The sequence below is a fragment of the Protopterus annectens genome, chromosome 16.part0 (assembly GCF_019279795.1).
Source record: "Protopterus annectens isolate FY-2018-M chromosome 16.part0, PAN1.0, whole genome shotgun sequence".
NCBI lineage: Eukaryota > Metazoa > Chordata > Ceratodontiformes > Protopteridae > Protopterus > Protopterus annectens.
Genome location: NC_056750.1, coordinates 68846476 through 68865184, shown reverse-complemented (window position 1 = coordinate 68865184; position 18709 = coordinate 68846476). Strand labels below are relative to the sequence as shown.

Genomic DNA, 18709 nt, shown 5'->3' with positions numbered 1-18709 from the left:
GATGGGTTAGCTTGGATGACATCAATTTTTGTGACCTGACCTTCGGTTCCTAATCCCCATTGTCAGAAACTAACAGAATTTAGCATCTCTCTGTGAAAAATACATATCTATCAGATGTTTGCAGATCCTGGAAGTCATAAAACAATAAAACACTTCTACATCTCAAACCTAATAATTACTTCCCTTTCAAGACAATACAAAAAACTTCCAGCTCTAGACATTGTGTCTACTACTGCATATAAACTGAGAGATAACATCTTCTGTTTATGGCCCAGTAATTATAAAAAACAATTTAATCTCAACTATTTTCTCTGAATTTATTTCAAGTTAACCTACTGTGTTCCAGTTTCCATTAAACATATATACCTAAATAGTCACAATAGTGCAGGTACATTCCTGTTCTATTCCAATAGAGCATGCTGTGGTTACATTTTAGCTCAGTACTTTGCACACACTTCTGTACAAATTATGTCAATATTCACAAATGGCATAGAATTATTTACAAAATTCCTGATAGCTGGGCTGGCAGTGTGACAATAGCCATAAACAACAGGGGGACAAAGGCCCAAAAATAAGGACACATTTTACAAATTGCTCTTACAAACTTAGAGAGTTGATAAAATAATAGGTTTTGAATTTTCATGAATGCTCTGAAAGGTATGAATCCTGAAACTCAAATGTTTGTCATTATATTCTGATTTGAATCCTCAACAATTTGCCAGTGATTTGCTAGAAAATTACAATTTTATGAGAAACAGACCAAAAATTTGAGGAAAAAATGGACATTCTGTGAAAATCTGGACAGTTGAGAGGTATGTTCATCTCTCTTTCTGTCTATTCTCTCGTTCTCTCTCTCTCTTTCTCTGTTTCTCTGAATTTTTATCCTTCTCTCTATCTTTATCTATATTTCTCTCTTTCTCTCCCTCTCTCTTTGCCTCTGTCTTTCTCTCCATCTCTTCCTATTTCTCTGTCTCTCCTTCTGTACTTCTCTTTCTGCCTCCTTCCTTGTCTCTCTCTGTCTCCCCCTCTCTCCATCTCTATCTCTCCCACATGAGGATGAAAAGACTGGACACAACCACCACAGCGTATATAAAATCCAGTTTAATAGATAAAAATGAGCGCTTTCTCATGCTCCACTGGCATGCTTCTTCAGATTTAGTATACATTTGCTACAAAAGACACTTAAATAGTAAAAACTTGATTAGGTAATTGATTAAATATGCAATAGAAGGGTGGAGTTTTTATCCACTTAAAGACAATATATTTGAAAGGCATTACTAACTGCTCAAAAGAGAAAATACAATTTAATTAATATACAATGTATATAAAAACATGTTCTTATATAATAACAAACAAACAAAAGGACAAGAATGTATACATCACCCATTTTGCAAAAACTCATTCTACAAAAAGCTTCAAAAATAAGCTTATTGTAACATAATACCTATGCCATTTATATTACATAGTGTGTGTTCATTCACTAAAATGTATATGAGCGCTTATACCTATCTGAAACAATTTATTCCTAGAAAAAGCAGATATACCAGCAGCACAACTAAATATACCAAATACATATGTATAATACAATAGACTAAAACTATGTATGAGCATTTACTAAAATATATGTGTATATATACCTAAAAGTATGCATATAACTAATGACTACTGGAACAATACAAAAATACAAGAAACATATATAAATAAATAAATGAATAAATGAATAAAACAACAAGCTGCCAAAAGGTGTAAAACCCAACATTCATTTAAAACATTTGACATTGAAAACAAAGACATAGTCTTTAAGTGGATAAAAACTCCACCCTTCTGTTGCATATTTAATCAATTACCTAATCAAGTTTGTACTATTTAAGTGTCTTTTGGAGCAAATGTATGTTAAATCTGAAGAAGCATGCCAGTGGAGCATGTGAAAGCACTCATTTTTATCTATTAAACTGGATTTTATATACGTTGTGGTGGTCGTGTCCAGTCTTTTCATCCTCAGTGTTTTCCTTTTCTGGGACGTGTACCTTTGGACAGCAGCTGTACGTGGATATTTCCTGATCTCTCTTCCACGTGGTACGGATGACTTGTGTATGCATTACCATCATTCACAGTGATTCTGCATTTCATCATAAAGTTCACAAAAGACAAATGAAGCGCCATTCCCACCAGCTGTTGAATGGTGAAGAAAGATGTGTCTTTAGGCACCTGTTTCCCTGGTGATACAAGAAACTTTCCAGACATAAGCCAAGGATATTACCCAGTCACCAGTGGTTAGAGTAGCAACCTAGACTGCCTCAAAGCTTGGCTGCTGATTTAGGTCGGTCCCCTAATCACCAAATGGAAAACATTTTGCATTTGGACAGGGTAGTAGTCTGCGCTCCTCATTATTTTAAATACTTTATTCATCATTAAAACAGGCAGTTCTACAGAAGCAGCTAGACACAATCCAGTCTTACAACTTCCCAGTACTAGTGTATCAGTTCGACATTATCTTTTCAATCAGGCAGCTAAATGTCCATTTGTGAATGTGACAATCAAAGCCTGTTTCTACAGAGGAGTTGGTGTCTCCATCACATGCTTCCATAATGGCTCCATTGCAGAACACCGTGTCATGACCAATGCATACTTTGACTAAGTGTTATTGTCTCAACCACAACTCTTGGCATCAGGTATCCTGGACTCGGGAATAGGGAGATTCATAGGTGAATGTCTAATGTATTCATCATATTATGTCACAGCCTGTGTTAGAGATAGGCGGAGAAGGTGATCCAGCCATTAGACCTAAAGAGAGTGCTGTGTAGAGCAACTGTTACAGTAAGAATATATTTGTTTTCTTTTGCAACATTTGTATTGCTCTAGTAAAAAAGTATCACTTCATCCTTTTTGCTGAATGTTTCATCACAAATATCAGTACCACCTTTTTCTTGGTATTGAGATACTTGGAAGCAGTGTTTGCTTGGTCACAAATTGAGCATTGATCTGCAAACAAACTTAATTTTGTAGGCTTTGGCTTGACTGTTTGTAACTATGTGCATACTGCATGTTTCCAAATATATTTCTTAACCATGACAAAATAACTTTGGTACCGGTAAAAGATACCTGATTATCAGTGAAAAGTTTAAAAAACAGTGGTGAAGTGAAATTCCCGACCCAGACATAAAATGCCCTTTACAAAAGAACCTGCTATGCATTTGACATTTGGTCCCGTTCTTACCTTCTGTAAACACAGAAGTATCTCGGTAAACTAAACATTTACACTGTTACAGAATATTTACACAGTAATTGTGAGTTAGCACAACAGAGACAGAGGGCAGGCAGGGGATAAACACAAAGCATCCTGCTGATCTCTGCATTACTGGGCCATGAAGTAACTGCTCATAGGACAGAATTATCCAGTATATGTGGATATCCTTCAGTAGCAAGCCATGTAGGATGGAAAGTTATTTTACAATCTAATCAGTGTAGTTTGTGTGATTTGCTTTAGTGTGATTTGTATTTACTGGAGTTCATCAAAACTACAGTGACTTACATTGTGAAAATACAGTGATGATCCTCAGCAGGATTTTCTCTTCTCCCCCCTGTAGTAAGACTATGGAATTGGTGTGTGTTTGTGTGTGTGTGTGTGTGTGTGTGTGTGTGTGTGTGTGTATATATATATATATATATATATATATACACACACACACATATATATATATATATATATATATATATATATATATATATATATGGGAACACTTTATATAATTGAATTACTGAAATCTCGAATTTCATATGGTCGAAACCATATGATCGAGGTTTCAGTAAATCGAATATGTAAAGTGTTAAAAAATAAAACCTTACTTATATTAAAACATTACGTGCACACAGAGGCAAGGATTCCTGTATGGTCTGTGTGCACGTAATGTTTTTATCTTTTCTGCGGTGTTGACAGGAAGTGGGAAATCTCCCTTTTTGCGCTTCCGCATACAGCGCAAAATGGGAGATTTCCCTTTTCCCCACTGTAGCGCAATCTAGGAGTTGGTATATTTAAGTAGGGGGGTGTGGGGGGTGCAGGGGGGCAAAGCCCCCCTGCAAAAGCGGTGTTTGAGTTTTTTTTTTTTTTACGGTTTCATTTCAGAAGTTCGAGTTTCCAAAACTCGATCTTTTGGTCTCGGTTATATGAAATTCAAGATTTTGGGGATTCAAGCTTCTGAAGTGAATCCATATATCACATACATACATACATACATACATACATACATATAGGAAAGGGGGGGGCAAGCTTCCTATATAAGGGTACAAGGACAGTGTGTTTACCTGTGTGTTCTTTTTGTGTTTTTGATTTACAGTGTTCTCAATATACAAAAATCATCCTAGGATGAGTTAGCAAACACAGGTAAACCAGGATAAAACTTTTCTAGGCATTGTCTCATGTTAATTTGATGTCTCCTGTAACTGTGATAGTAGGCTATAAGTATTGTACTATAGATTTGCTAAAAACAATGAGAAATCTTGCACTTGAAGTATTCAGACTTTCCTGAAATATATCCATGTTGATTCTTGTATTTAAACCCTGTAGTTCTATCTCATGTACTCATGTACTCTGTGGTCTTCTTTCCTCTCGCACTTTAAATTACTTGGTCAGCAGGACCAAGTTTGCTTGTTTCCCGCAAGCCTTTACATTGATGTTTGATGAATGGATTTCTAGTTTGCATCCTTCCAAATAACCCAACAGACAGATGTTTACTGGGACAGAGCTGACTTTGATACAGAAATCAGTGGGTGTCTTTGCTGGGACAGAGCTGACTTTGATACAGCAATCAGTGGATGTGTATTGGGGGGGGTGACTAGTTTGTGTCAATGGAAGTTGGATTTTGACACTATTACCACTACACACAAAGGCTCTTCATAGTGTTGGCTGACATCTTGGTGAAGAAATGCCATGTCATCCTTTAACAATATGCCAATTGGACAAGTGTGGTCCCTGATGTGGCAGTGTAACCTTGCATTCTGCAGCCAACCTTACTGAATATCTGGTCCTCTTTTCCAGCTCTTCCTTCCTTCCTTTTAGGATGTCTGAAGCCCTTCCCCATTTGCCCTGCCATTTAAAATGCCTGACCCCATTCAGAATTCACCATTTCTTTAGGGCATCTGACCTCCCTTACTTTTTTAGCATGCTTGATGTTTTTCACCTAATTTAGTGACTATGTCTGCTGTCCCCTAATTTCCTTTCCTTAGATTATCTGATCCCCATCTCCATCTGCCCTCACTTAGAAAGTCTTACGTCGCTCTGTCCAGCTTCCCTTTCTTTACAATATCCTGTCACCCTCTTTAGACAGAATTCTGCTTTAAGACGTCTGTTTAAACTCTTGCCTGTTTTTAAGAAGTCTTTTCACCCTTGTCAGCTGTCCCTCTCTTAGGAAATGTGAACACCTTTCCCTTCTGTCAGCATATCTGCTGCATACACCCCCCAAGACATCCTTCACAGTGTGTAATCCCCTTCCTTTTATTCACTTATTTGATTACATTTCACTTTTACCTGCTTTAGAATACTTTAAGCCCCACTCTTCCCCAATTCACCTCTTTTTGATCCACTTTCCAAGGTGATCTTCTTCCTTTTTGATGTCCAGCCCCTTCCTCAGTGACCCCCCCTTTTGGTCACTGATGGCAGGACATTAGCTTCCCCCAGTTATCTACTTCTAATTCCTTGTCCTGTGTATCATATGCAGTAACCCCATGTGCCCCATTGTCAGGTAAGTCTTCCTCAAAGGTCTATATTATATCATCGACCGCTTAGCTTGTCGAACACCAAAACAACAACAACAGCTAAGGGTCGAAAACTTACAATCTCAAATGGCCAGTTAAGCAAATTCTTTCATCAGGAAAGAATTCAGTTGACCTTACCAAACTAACATAAACTTCCAAACCCCCCCTCCCCCAACTAAATATACCAAGTCCGAAATCGCTCTACATTGGGGAAAGGGCAAATTACCAATAATGGCCAAGCAAATTCTTTCCAGATGTAAGAATTTGCTTAACTGGCCATTCAAGATTGTAAGTTTTTGACCCTTAGCTGTCGATGTTTCAGCATTCGACCAGCTAAGCAGTCGATAATATAATATAGACCCTTCTTCAACTGAGGAGGTGGCTGCTTTGCCTGTGATATTACACACTATAGGACTGGGAGCAGGAGGAAGGCAGGGCCCATCATGCTGCACTCAGCCCATCTTTACTGTATCCTACATTTTTGCGAGCATGTTTGCAGTGATTCATATGCACCTCAGCACATACCCATAGATGTGATGCAGAGCTTTAGCTCATGCACTTTTTGTGTATTGACTACTGGTGATAATCAGATGATCTTTACTAGAACATAAACACAGAAATGATGTACCAACTCCCTCCCACCTTACAAGTCATGCCAAGAAACTATAAGAGATGGTTTCAGGTCCTGTTCCCTTGCCATATACAAGTCACTGGTGCTATAGGTGGACATCTTGCAGCAGCAGGCTGGCCAACTTCCCCTCTTCTAAGATGCCTTGTTTCCCTTAGCCAGCTGCCTTTCTTTTATGAGTGCGATCCCCATCTCCAGCTACCACCCTTTTAAGATATTCACCCTTCGCATGTGCCTCTCCTTTAGAATGTATGATTCTTGTTTCTTCTTCTCTCCTTTAAGATGTCCGATCTGCCCCTCATCTACTCTGTTATTGATCAGATTCACTTCTCAGACACGGTCACTGGTGATGTAAGTAGTGTCGCTATGGTCACTGATGAAGTAGGCATTGTTACTATGGATGCACTGTAGTACCATGTGCGCACTTTCATTGGTCAGGGTAATGCAGCATCATAACCGAATGCTTTGTACGTTTGTTTCAAATGCTAATGAAAGTATGATGCCGTCTGTGATTTGCTGCTCTAACAAAGTTTACTTATTTTTTTCAGATTTTCTGCTTCAGAAGTTTTGCTTGTATTATTTTAATCCTTATAATGAATTAAGGAATGTTTTTTTTTTTTTGTTTTATTTTTAAGCATTGCTGCGCTTTAATCAGTCAATACTCGTACACAGGCATGATGCAGAGTCCCGCAGAAAAACAGTTATGGAGATGAAGAGAAGGGTGTTAGAAAACGGCAGGTGGCCTCAGGTAGGTGGCTGTGGATTCTGTCATAGAATAACCAATTTTACATTTCCGGAGCTTTCATGTCTGTTATGTTTATTTGTTGTAAATTCACTCATCCAAGTTAAAAAAAATGATAAGAAATGGAAAGAAAATCACTAGATAGAGAAATATGTACAACAGGTGATTGTTAAAGTCAAATTGACAATATTCTGGTCAGTACCTGCTTTTCAAAGTCCTGTAAACTGCTCCGCAGAATCAGCCAGCAGAATAATTAAAAATGGCATCATTAATAACCTTACAAGTCATGCCAAGAAACTATAAGAGATGGTTTCAGGTCATTATGCATAGCCACAGTTATGCTCTTTAAAAATATAGCACCCATACTGATATACCTATGGTATAAATATACAAAGTTTAAATGACCTTTACAAAGATCTTACATGCATTTTATAAATGTTAATATTGTGATGCAGTCCAATCTCGGAAATGAGTGAGCAAAAGAGTGGTCTTAGCAGTCGGTTGGTGATCTGGGTGTGCTCTACTGCCTGAGCTGTTACTTCAGTTCTGTAATCATAGGCTGCATATGTGATGTACATGCTTCCACCCTCACACCTTATTCTACGTGTTTGATGTAAGACACCTACACCTGAACCAGGAATCACCAGCTCTTTCTAGCTGTTTACCCCTTATGTTGTTGTGCAGTCCTGGAAATTTTTCACAATTAGTCTCTTAAGATGCAAGTCATCCAAGTGTACCTACATTCTTCTGATTACTGCCAAAATGATCTTGAAAATTCGGTCTGTTCATCACCACGCTTTCAGAAAAAAATAAGGCTTTCCTGTAATCACTTCCTCTTTCAAAGACTAAGGCATTTGGTCTGATACCCTCTTCCCCATCATTTACCAGAGTGTCCATTCAGTGTTTTTCTTACTGTCTATTATTGTTGTGATACATATAATACATGATTCCATCAGATTTCTAAAATTATTAACAAAAACTGGTCTGCCTTAAGCTGTAACAAGCAGAATAACTATCTGCTAGAAAACAATTTGGATTTAAGTATGAAGGAAATCTGAAACAACAGTTTTGTTCTATAGATAGACCAAGGTTTGGTGAGAACCATTAAAAAAAAAAAAGATAAACATATCCAGGCTAAGCTTGTTATTTTATAAGTACATTGCAAATAAACTAGAGATTTTTCCCTCAATAACAGAAACAGTTTATGTATTTCCTGAATACCTGAGCAGGTATTTGGCTACATGCAGTAGATGTATTGTTTTCTATGTAGGCTAATGAAACAGCGGGTCTATATTATAACAATGAACGATCAAATGATTGAACATTGCTATATCAAACTCTAAAGTTTGAATTCACAAGACATCGAACAACCAGAACAGCGATTTTTTTCCCAGGGAAAGAATTTGCTTATATGCCGCTTCATTATTTTGCCTTTTCAACATTTCAAGTTCGACTAAGACGCATTCGACAAAATGCATCTTCGGTTATCTGATAGGAACCCAAAACAGCTGTCTTATATACGGACTGACAGAACACTATTCTGGTATTAGGTGTGGTGCTGACTATTGGTTAAGTGAAGCATTCCACAGAAACTTCCACACAACACCGTCTCATGTTTAGATTCATTGGAAAGACTGATCCAAATCCCACGGGTAGAGACCAGCTACTGAAAACTGATCGACTTAAGTATAGATAGATAGATGATGTTAAGGAACGATAAAAAAAGGCATGCGTTAAACACCACTGATAATAATAAACCACTGCTGAGGAAGAAATGCACTGTTGTGAAATAATATTTACGTGTATGTTTTATTTGTACTTTTGCAAAGCTTGTATTTTAATGTCAGAATTGTTGAATGTATTTCAAACTGTATTTTAATGATTGGCTGGTCTGATTAGGTGATTGCTGTATAAACTTTGATGTTCGGTTATGTTTTTATGCATCTGATCAAGTGGCTGTAATGTGAAAGCTTATGCTGCTTTCTTAATAAAAGGTTTTGTAGCTCCAGCCCTTATGTGAAATTCTCTGATATATTTTTTTAATTTTTCCTCTTTGTCATTTATATTTCATTTATTTTTTTTTCTGTGTTCAGGACTGCACTTTTGCAAGAGTGTTTTGGTAGGATGTCATGCAACTGCAGTGTCAACATGGAAATCATAAACCTTCATTAGCCTCAGTACATTTAACGTGATACCTGCTTTTGATGGCATGTTAATAAACACACAAGTAAAAGCTAAATGTGTTAGAAAATTAATTCAAGGGTTAATCCTTTATCCTTTAGTAATGAATTATACCTTATTTTATAGTCTGGATCACATCTGCGGGTATTTGATGTGGCTAGAATTGGATGACAAAGTGCAGTGCCTTACTTACATACTGATGGAGGAAAAAATCTAGATTTTTTTTTGTGGGAAATGCTAAAACCTGAGCTCATGCCTAACAAGTGCCACAGATCATATAAGTCCTGTAAAAACAAAATCTCATAGAATCCACATCTTGCTGCAGTCTGCCCTTGCTATCTAGCATCCCAGTCATCATTTTGAGTTACAGAACTGCAAGTCATTAAAGGTACACGGGTCACACTTTTTAAGTCTGCTTTTGTTCCTACTCAAGTTGCAGCAACTCAAGAGATGCCATATGCAGATATAGGCAGATGCAGAGGGAAAGCCTCCACAAAGACACCTGCAAGAACAGACTCAAACAAAGTTTGACTTCTGCAGTTCTGGCAAGTTACAGTTCTCTGACTCAGAATATAAGTTGGGAGACATTTTTGCAGACAAAGTTAAAAACCCAGCAAGCTTGACCCATTTTCAGCTTCTGTCTAACACCACCAGTTACCATTTGCTACATTGTGTCCACTGTTGTCTTTTTGAGACATTTTTTACACCATCAGCTACCATTTGCTACATTGTGTCCACTGTTGTCTTTTTGAGACATTTTTGTTACACCATCAGTTACCAGTTGCTACATTGTGTCCACTGTTGTCTTTTTGATACATTTTTGTTACACCACCAGTTGCCATTTGCTACATTGTGTCCACTGTTGTCTTTTTGAGACATTTTTGTTACACCATCAGTTACCATTTGCTACATTGTGTCCACTGTTGTCTTTTTGAGACATTTTTGTTACACCATCAGTTACCATTTGCTACATTGTGTCCACTGTTGTCTTTTTGAGACATTTTTGTTACACCATCAGTTACCATTTGCTACAGTGTGTCCACTGTTGTCTTTTTGATACATTTTCGCTTACTTGTAGCTGATTCTTCTTGTTTCTAATTTCAGGTATTGGTTTTCCCAGAAGGCACATGTGGCAATAAATCTGCTCTCCTTCGATTTAAACCAGGTATGGCCTTCACTTGTAGTGCAGAATCTACAGTGATGGGTGAGATGGATGGCTGAATGAGAAAGCCTGATAGAGACTTACATTTTTTCAAAGATTTTTTTTTCACAGAATACCTGAGATGATGATTAAAATGAATGATAACAAATTACCCTGTACTACAGTTGGATAGTGACAGGATTGTGTAGTACCCTGGTGCATCAGTTCTAGTCATATTTAAAATTTTTATTATACCTGCTACCTCATCATTAAAAAAAACTCCCAAGTGTCACAGTTTGCCTCTTTCCCAGTGTACTTTCCTGTGCCTGACCATGTCCCCTGCTCCTCTGAACCCTTGTATTAACTTATACAGCACCACATTCACCCGATTATTGTTACATCAGAGTGATGCATGCCAAGGTGTGAATTCATCATAAACACAATTTTTCCCATTTTTCTACAAGGAATCAGGGTGTCGACTGTTGCAGTCCCTCTCGAATCAGTGCCGTTCTCCTACCTTCTTTGATGGTCATGCCTGGCTGTTGCAGGCATACTTCTGAACTATTCAGATTTTCTCAAAATGTCCAGATTTTAGACTCATATTTTTTGGTCTATTTGTCATAAAATTTGTGTTTTTTTGGAAAAGTTATGAGGATTGAAGCCACTAAATAATAACATACATATGAGTTTGACTTAATATCCTTCAGAAAATGTATGTTAACACAAATCCTGTTATTCTATCATCTTTTTAAGTTAATAAGAGCAATATTTAAAATCTGTCCCTGTTTTTGGCCCTTTGCATCCCATTATTTTAGGCTTTATCCAGATTTCTTGCGCTAGGAGGTTGAGCAGTATGAAGGACTTCTCTCACACACTCTGTCCATCTCTTTGCTGGATGGCTTTGTTTCCTCTTGCCAACTTACTGTCTCTCTGAAATCTTCTTTACCAGATTGTCTTTGTTTCTGCACATGTACAAACCACTGAAATTACTCCTCTTTGATTTTCTCTGCAACTGGAGCTACTTTGGCTTCTGCTCTTATGTCCTCATTTATTCATCTGTCCCACAGTGTGCATCCTACCACTTGTGTCAGGCACTTCATCTCCATCACCTCTAGCTTCTTCATCTGCTCTGCCTTCACTGCCCAGGTTTCTGTACCATGCAGTAGTGTTGAGAACACCACTGTTTTATACACCTTACTTTTCAGATGTTTTTCATCTCACATTGCTGCAGTCCTAACACTTGGGTAGTCCGCTGTCCCAGTCGGCCCAAATACCAAAGTATAAGGCTGACGTCGGTCAAGGCGCATTAGTCTGATGTCAGGACGTCAGGGTACAAATGCGCATGACCGACGTCATATCCTCAGTCTTTTTTGCCGCATGGTCCGATGCAGAAGCAGTATTGCGAGTGCAGGTTGGCGTTCTGAAATTTTCTGAAGTCGGAGTTTCAGACCGAATCAAAGTTGGCTAAGTACCCCGTTGGGGAATATTTTGGTTTTTTCTTGCCTCAGTATTTAACCGGATGTCAGAAAAAGTGAATAACTGTATTTCTTGTGGGAAACAGATACCTCATAGGGATTACCATACCTTGTGTATACCTTGCTTAGGGCCTGAGCACGACGTTGTTGGATGTCGCTCTTGTGCTAGATTTAACAAACGCACTATTAAGAGAAGATTAGACTGTGCCAGGTTAGTTTTGGGAAGCGTTGTAATTATAAAATGCCGCCGGATGCTCCGGCCCGCTTCCTAAAAGCGCAAGGACAAAGCAGCAAAACCTAGGTTGGAAGAACCGCCTGTCCCGGACGCCGGTTCTTTAGAGGGCTCGTGGAGCCGGAGGTTCTGCCAGAAGTTTCTTTGGAGTCTCAGGGAGAGACTTTACTGTTACAAGATGTGTCCTCTCAGGAGGTAGGCCAGGCGGAAGGGGCTTCTCAGGTAGCTGTTCTCCCCTCCCTTCCTAAGGTGGTTAGGCCCTCCCTTCTGTTTCCAAGGCTTCTTCGAGAGGCAGGCCAGGTTTAACTTCAGTGGGTGTCTCTCCTAGTTCTTCAGGGTCTCTGCCTAAGAATCATATGCTTAAAATGGCAGAAGATTTGATTACTATGATTAGAGGTTCTATGCCCCCTCCTGATAAGAGGCCTAGGGTGGAACCTGAGCTTGAGAGTTTTGAGCAGTGTTCGGAGGCTTCTGAGTCTTCGGCTGAAGACTTACAGGAGTATCCTCCTTATTCTGATTCTGATGTAGATGATTCTACTCCTTCAGCTTCTCCTCCTGAGGATTTTTCTTTTTCAGAGACTCTTCATTCCATGAGGGAGCATTTTAAATGGGAAGGTCAAGATTTCTCTGATTCCAGGAAAAGGCTTAGGGAATTTTTGTTTCTACCCCAGCATAGGCCTTTAGCTATACCTCCTGTTCTGGATGTGGTGGAAGATGTTTTTGCAGAGGCTTCCCTGAACCCTGATTCTTTGCCTCCTGCCCCAGTTAAACTGGATAGGTATTATAGGGTGCCTGAAGCTCATAAGTATCTTTTTAAGAGTCCTAGGGCAGACCCAGAAACTGTTTCTCAGGGGCCTAAAGGTGTTAAGGCTTCTGTGGTTAAAAATCCTGTTCTTCCTGATAAAGAGGCAAGGGCTTTGGATAGATGGGGGAAGAAGGTGTATACTTCTTCCACTTTAGCCATGAGGGCTTTGAATTGCCAGTTCCACATGTTAAAATACCAAAATTATCTCCTTTCACAATTGAAGTCTAAGGTGGATGCTCTGGCGGAAGGTATTGAGTGTAAAGAGTTGCAGGATTTAGTTCATGTTTCTGAACAGGTGGGTAAGCATTCTTTGCAATGTGGTTTTGATGCTGTACAGGCCTCTTCGAGGGTGGCAGCCACTGGTTCTGTTCTTCGCAGGCACGCCTGGCTGAGGGATCAGAATTTAGCTGAGCATGTTAAGACAAGGATTTTAGATGCTCCGTTACAATCTGATGTGTTGTTTGGTTCGCCTGTGGAAGCAGTTTTAAAGAAAATGGAGGACAAGGCTAAGTCTATGCAGACTGTTAAAGATTTTTGCAGGTTCAGCCTCCAAGTTTAGTAGAAATTGGCCTACTAAGGGGTGGACATATCCTTCTTATGATTCCCAGTCTAGGGGTAGGTCTAGACGTGGTAGGGGCAGAGCTCAAGGTTCTTTTAGGCCTAGAACAGGAGTTCACCTGCTCAGTCTTCTGGTGAGGGCAGGGGTCAGTCCTTTCGTAAACAGACCCAATGACCTGCCTTTTCAGCTGCCAGAGCCTTCTCGTCTGGCAGCACCTTTGGGAGGAAGGCTAGCACTTTTCAAAGAAAATTGGAGTTTAATTACCCAAGACAGATGGGTATTGGATATCATTCACCACGGTTACAGGTTTTATTTCCATACCTTGCCTCCTTTCAAAGGCATGCCAGACATTCCTCCTCTACAAAGAAAAGAGGCTCACAAGCAAATTTCTCTGTTACTCCAAATAGGGGCCATTCAGCCGGTTCCTGTGCCAGAAAGGGGCCTAGGATTTTATTCTCGCTTGTTCCTAGTACCAAAAAAGGGGAACACGTGGAGACCAATTTTGGATTTATCTATCCTCAACACTTATCTGGACATTCCCAAGTTCAAAATGTTGACGTTACAACAGCTTTTACCTCTGCTGGGAAAAGATCACTGGATGGTAACTTTAGATCTCAAGGAGGCTTACCTTCATGTGCCTATCAGACTAAGTTGCAGGAAGTATCTGCTTTCGAGCTGGGAATTCCCATTATCAGTTCTCTGCATTGCCCTTTGGCTTATCTACTGCCCAGAGTATTCACAAAAGTTCTGGCTCCAGTGATAGCTTACTTCAGGCTAAAAGGAATACAAATCTATCCTTACTTGGACGACTGCCTGATTCTGGCTCAAGAAAAGGAAGACCTTTTTCAGCATTTGGAATATGTGATAGCAGTGCTAAGATGCCTGGGGTATTCTGTGAACGAAATAAAGTCCAGTCTAGTACCCTCTCAAGACATGTGCTTTCTGGGTGTGAGACTGAATACAGCAACCCAGATGGCCTTTTTAACCCCGGACAAACAAAAGAATCTTTCCCTTTACTTCCATCAACTATCTCTTCAGTCCGGGCTGACTGCAAGGACAGTCCTTCAAGCCTTAGGGTTCATGGCATCTTGTATTCTGGTGCTTCCCAATGCCAAACTGCATATGAGGAAGCTGCAATGGTATCTCAAAATGTATGGACACAGCACTGCCAGGATTTGGACACTGTCATTCAAATAATACCTTGCATTCAAAAGGAATTTTTGTGGTGGGCTCAGGAATGTCACCTAAACAAGGGACTCTCTGTGACCCGGCCAGAGGCGAGTCAGATTCTAACGACAGATGCCTCAGACATAGCTTGGGAGCTCATCTGAATGGAAAGTGGATACAAGACAAGTGGCCTGCCAGACTACAGCATCTACATATCAACATGAAGGAGATGTTAGCAGTCCAGTTTGCATTAATGGCTTTCAAGGAGTTACTTCTTCCAGGGCAGGTGTTGATTCTAACAGACAACACAACTGTCATGTGGTACATCAACAAACAAGGGGGAACACATTCTTATCCTCTATGCAGGCAAGCAATGATTTTGTGGGAGACTGCGCTCAGCTTGCAACTAAATCTTCAGGCAAGGTTTCTGCCGGGAGCACAGAACTCCTTAGCAGATGTGTTAAGCAGGCAAATCATGGATCCCCACGAGTGGAAACTGGATCTTCATGTATTTCGGAAATTGACAGTGTCATGGGGAACTCCAGACATAGATCTGTTCGCTTCTCCACTAAACCACCAGCTGCCAAAGTTTTGCACCTAAAAGGTTTCATCACACAGCTTGGAAAGTGGATGCTCTTTCTTTCAGTTGGAAAAATCTTCATGTGTATGCCTTTCCACCTCTGCCTCTCCTCCCAAAGGTACTCCTAAAGGTCAGACAAGACAAGCCAAGGATGATTTTAATAGCTCCAGATTGGCCTCGGTAACACTGGTACCCATTACTGAGGAGTCTGGTAAGGAAGCCTCCACGGCCTTTACCTTTGATTCCACACCTATTGTCTCAGAGGGACGGTCATCTACTCAATGTCAAGCTTCACTCTCTACATCTAACAGCCTGGCATATTCTGTTTTGAACCACAGCAGGTCTCAACTTCCTCAACAAGTTTTGAATGTGATTATGGAAGCCAGAAGACCTAGTACAAGGAAAGTGTACGCAGAAAAATGGAAGAGATTTTTATTTTGGAGTGCAGCAAAGGATTTGGAGGTTTCTGAGCCTAATTTGAGTGTGGCTCTTCAATATCTTACTGAGTTATTGGACAAGGGTTTGTCTTTCTCTTCCATTAAGATTCATGCTGCAGCAATTTCAGCTCACTATGATTGTGACCCACCATTGTTTTCTCATCCTTTGTTCAAGCAATTTCTTAGAGGGGCAAAGAATATAAGACCCCCACGTAGAGCTCCTACTCCTGCTTGGGACCTCAATTTTGTGTTGGAGAAACTTACTCTACAACCTTTTGAGCCTGCGGCTACTGCTGAATTGAAATACTTGTCATGGAAGACTGCTTTTTTGTTGGCCATTACTTCTGCAAGAAGGGTTTCTGAATTGCAGGCCCTTATGGCGGTTGAGCCTTTTTTGATTTTCCATAAGGATAGGGTATCATTACGTACTAATCCTTCCTTTATGCCTAAGGTGGTCTCTAGTGTGGCTTTAAACCAAACTATTCATTTGCCTACTTTTTATGCAGATCCCCAAAATAAGGGGAAAAGATTTTGCACACTTTAGATGTACACAGGCAGTTGCGTTATTATTTAAGCAGGACTAAGGATTTTAGGCAGTCTCAGCAGTTGTTTGTTTCTTTGCTTTGAGTTCTCAGGGCAAGCCTGTGTCAAAACAAACTATTTCTAAGTGGATTGGGTTTTGCATTGCATTTTGTTATTCCCATCATGGCAAGGAGATTCCAGCTGGGATTAGGCCTCATTCCACTAGGGCTACTGCCACTTCAACAGCATTTCTAAGGGGTGGCAACTAAGGATATTTTGGAGGCAGCTACTTGGAGTTCAGTGCATACTTTCTCTAAGCATTACCACCTTCCTCTCTACTCTAAATCTAGGGCTGGTTTTGCCACGGCTATTTTGCAGGGCATGTTGACAGCTCCTGCTTCTTTATGATTTGCCAGCCTCCCTTACCTCTGCTTTGGGATTCTACCCAAGTGTTAGGACTGCAGCAATGTGAAATGAAGAACATAGTACAGTTTTGTACCTACCATAAATGTAGATGTTCAAGATCCACATTGCTGCAGTCCAATTTACCTCCCTCCTTCCCTCTGTGTTTAGGGGTGGTTGTGTGGGTGGGGTTGTACTTTTGTAAATTTGTATATATTGTACATACATTTGGTACAGGAGTGTTTGGTGTTTTTTGGTTTTGGCCTTATCTTTTTAGGGTCTTCTGACATCTGGGGCAAGAAAAGACTGAGGATATGACGTCGGTCATGCGCATTTGTACCCTGACGTCCTGACGTCAGACTAATGCGCCTTGACCGACGTCAGCCTTATACTTTGGTATTCGGGCCGACTGGGACAGCGGACTACCCAAGTGTTAGGACTGCAGCAATGTGGATCTTCGAACATCTACATTTATGGTAGGTACAAAACTGTAGTTTTCTTAGGCATTCTTCTGAGATGCACTATCCCTGGTACAATGTGGCAGTTGGCTGCAGCCCCTCGGATTATAACTTGGATCTCCTCTTTCAGACTTCTCTTCCCTTACCTAGCCCTTCCAGATGCTTAAAGCTGTTATTGTTTTTTCCATTTTTCTTTCTATCTGAGTTTTCAGCTTCTTCTGATTTCCCCATTTGGTACTATTAAAACTGCTTTATCTGTACTCAGCTGCACCCCATTCAGTTTTGCATTCATTCTTCTATTGTTTGCTGAATTCCTTGTCCAGAATCTGCCTCTGTGTCACATTGTCTGCATACGACAGCTTTGTTGATCTTTCCCCTTTGACCTATTTGCTAATGTTGTCCATCTCCACTGTAAACAGGAGTGGGATCAGAGCTGAATCTTAATGTACACCCACTCCCACTGGAAACCCCTCTGTGAATCCATACACTGTTTGTACTTGTGTTATTTGGTCCTTGTACATAACCAGCACTAATTCAACCAAAGTTTACGGCACTTTGTACAATCATAGGACTGCCCATATCAAGGTTCAACTTACTGGAGATTAAATGTTAAGTAATTTCATAGCACTTTATTGGCATTACCTCATGATGTTGCCCATATCCAATTGAGCCTCATAGTTTAAATAAAAGTCTTGTTTATTGCTGGCTGCATTTTATATTTGCAGTCATTGAAATTGTTTGGCATTATGTATTCATAAGTAGTGGCTTGATGAAATTCTGGGAACTGTGGGCACTATTCATGAAGCACTGTGCACAGTTTAGTAGGGCTAGTTTGAAACGAACCTGCATACCAAAGCTGTTTGTGATTCATAAGGTAATATGCACAGTGTGCAAGACCTTGTACATGATTTTGCCCTGCTGTGCACACATGGTATGCCATTCATGTACCACCCACATAAGTGACCTCTCCTGTGGATCGCACATGATTTCCATTTAGTATAATATTACCATCCCTCCTGGCTTCAGTGGAATAAGTTATAGGACATGTGTAAAAACAGATGATGTTATTTCCATGTTGATCCCCCTCCCCGATTAAAACGTTGCTTAGCACAAAGAACTGAGCAGTATATCAGTGCTAAAGTTAAAAAAATAATAACTTTTTTCTCCTTTGCAAAGTAGAAACAACCGTACAACTTCTCTGTGGTGCAAGCAAACCTGCTACTACAATCAAACTTGTTCTGCCTACACCAGGCTCTCTTACTGTCATACTGTAGGGTTACCGTTTGTTTCTGTCTTTAAGCACAGCAGGGCCTATTTGGGCGGTTGTAACCTGTGGAAAATAAAACATGAAAAATTACAAATGTCTTGAGATTTTTAGGACAAAAAGTCTATCATAAGTTTCCCTTAATAGTTGTGTGAAAGACTCTGAAACACGTTAATATTATTTGAAACAACAGAAACTACTCACATTCTATGACAGTGAACTTTTATTCTGGCAAAAAGTGAAGTCAAGTCTTTCACACTTGTGGTGGGTATGCTTTGTCTTGCAAAATCTCATGTTTCTACCAAAATTGACCAGTTTGGATATTCAAAAAGATGGCAACCCTACCATCTATTGGTAGTGGACCT

At 39.9% G+C, this 18709-nt stretch overlaps 1 protein-coding gene across 1 annotated transcript in view; it reads left to right on the top strand.

Moving 5' to 3' along the window:
- LPCAT4 (lysophosphatidylcholine acyltransferase 4) overlaps positions 1-18709 on the top strand; it is a 752085-nt gene that overhangs the window by 435022 nt on the left and 298354 nt on the right. The window contains exons 4-5 of the mRNA XM_044058233.1: positions 7015-7127; positions 10407-10467. Coding sequence (XP_043914168.1) covers positions 7015-7127; positions 10407-10467 — 174 coding nt within the window. The remainder of the gene's footprint in view (positions 1-7014; positions 7128-10406; positions 10468-18709) is intronic.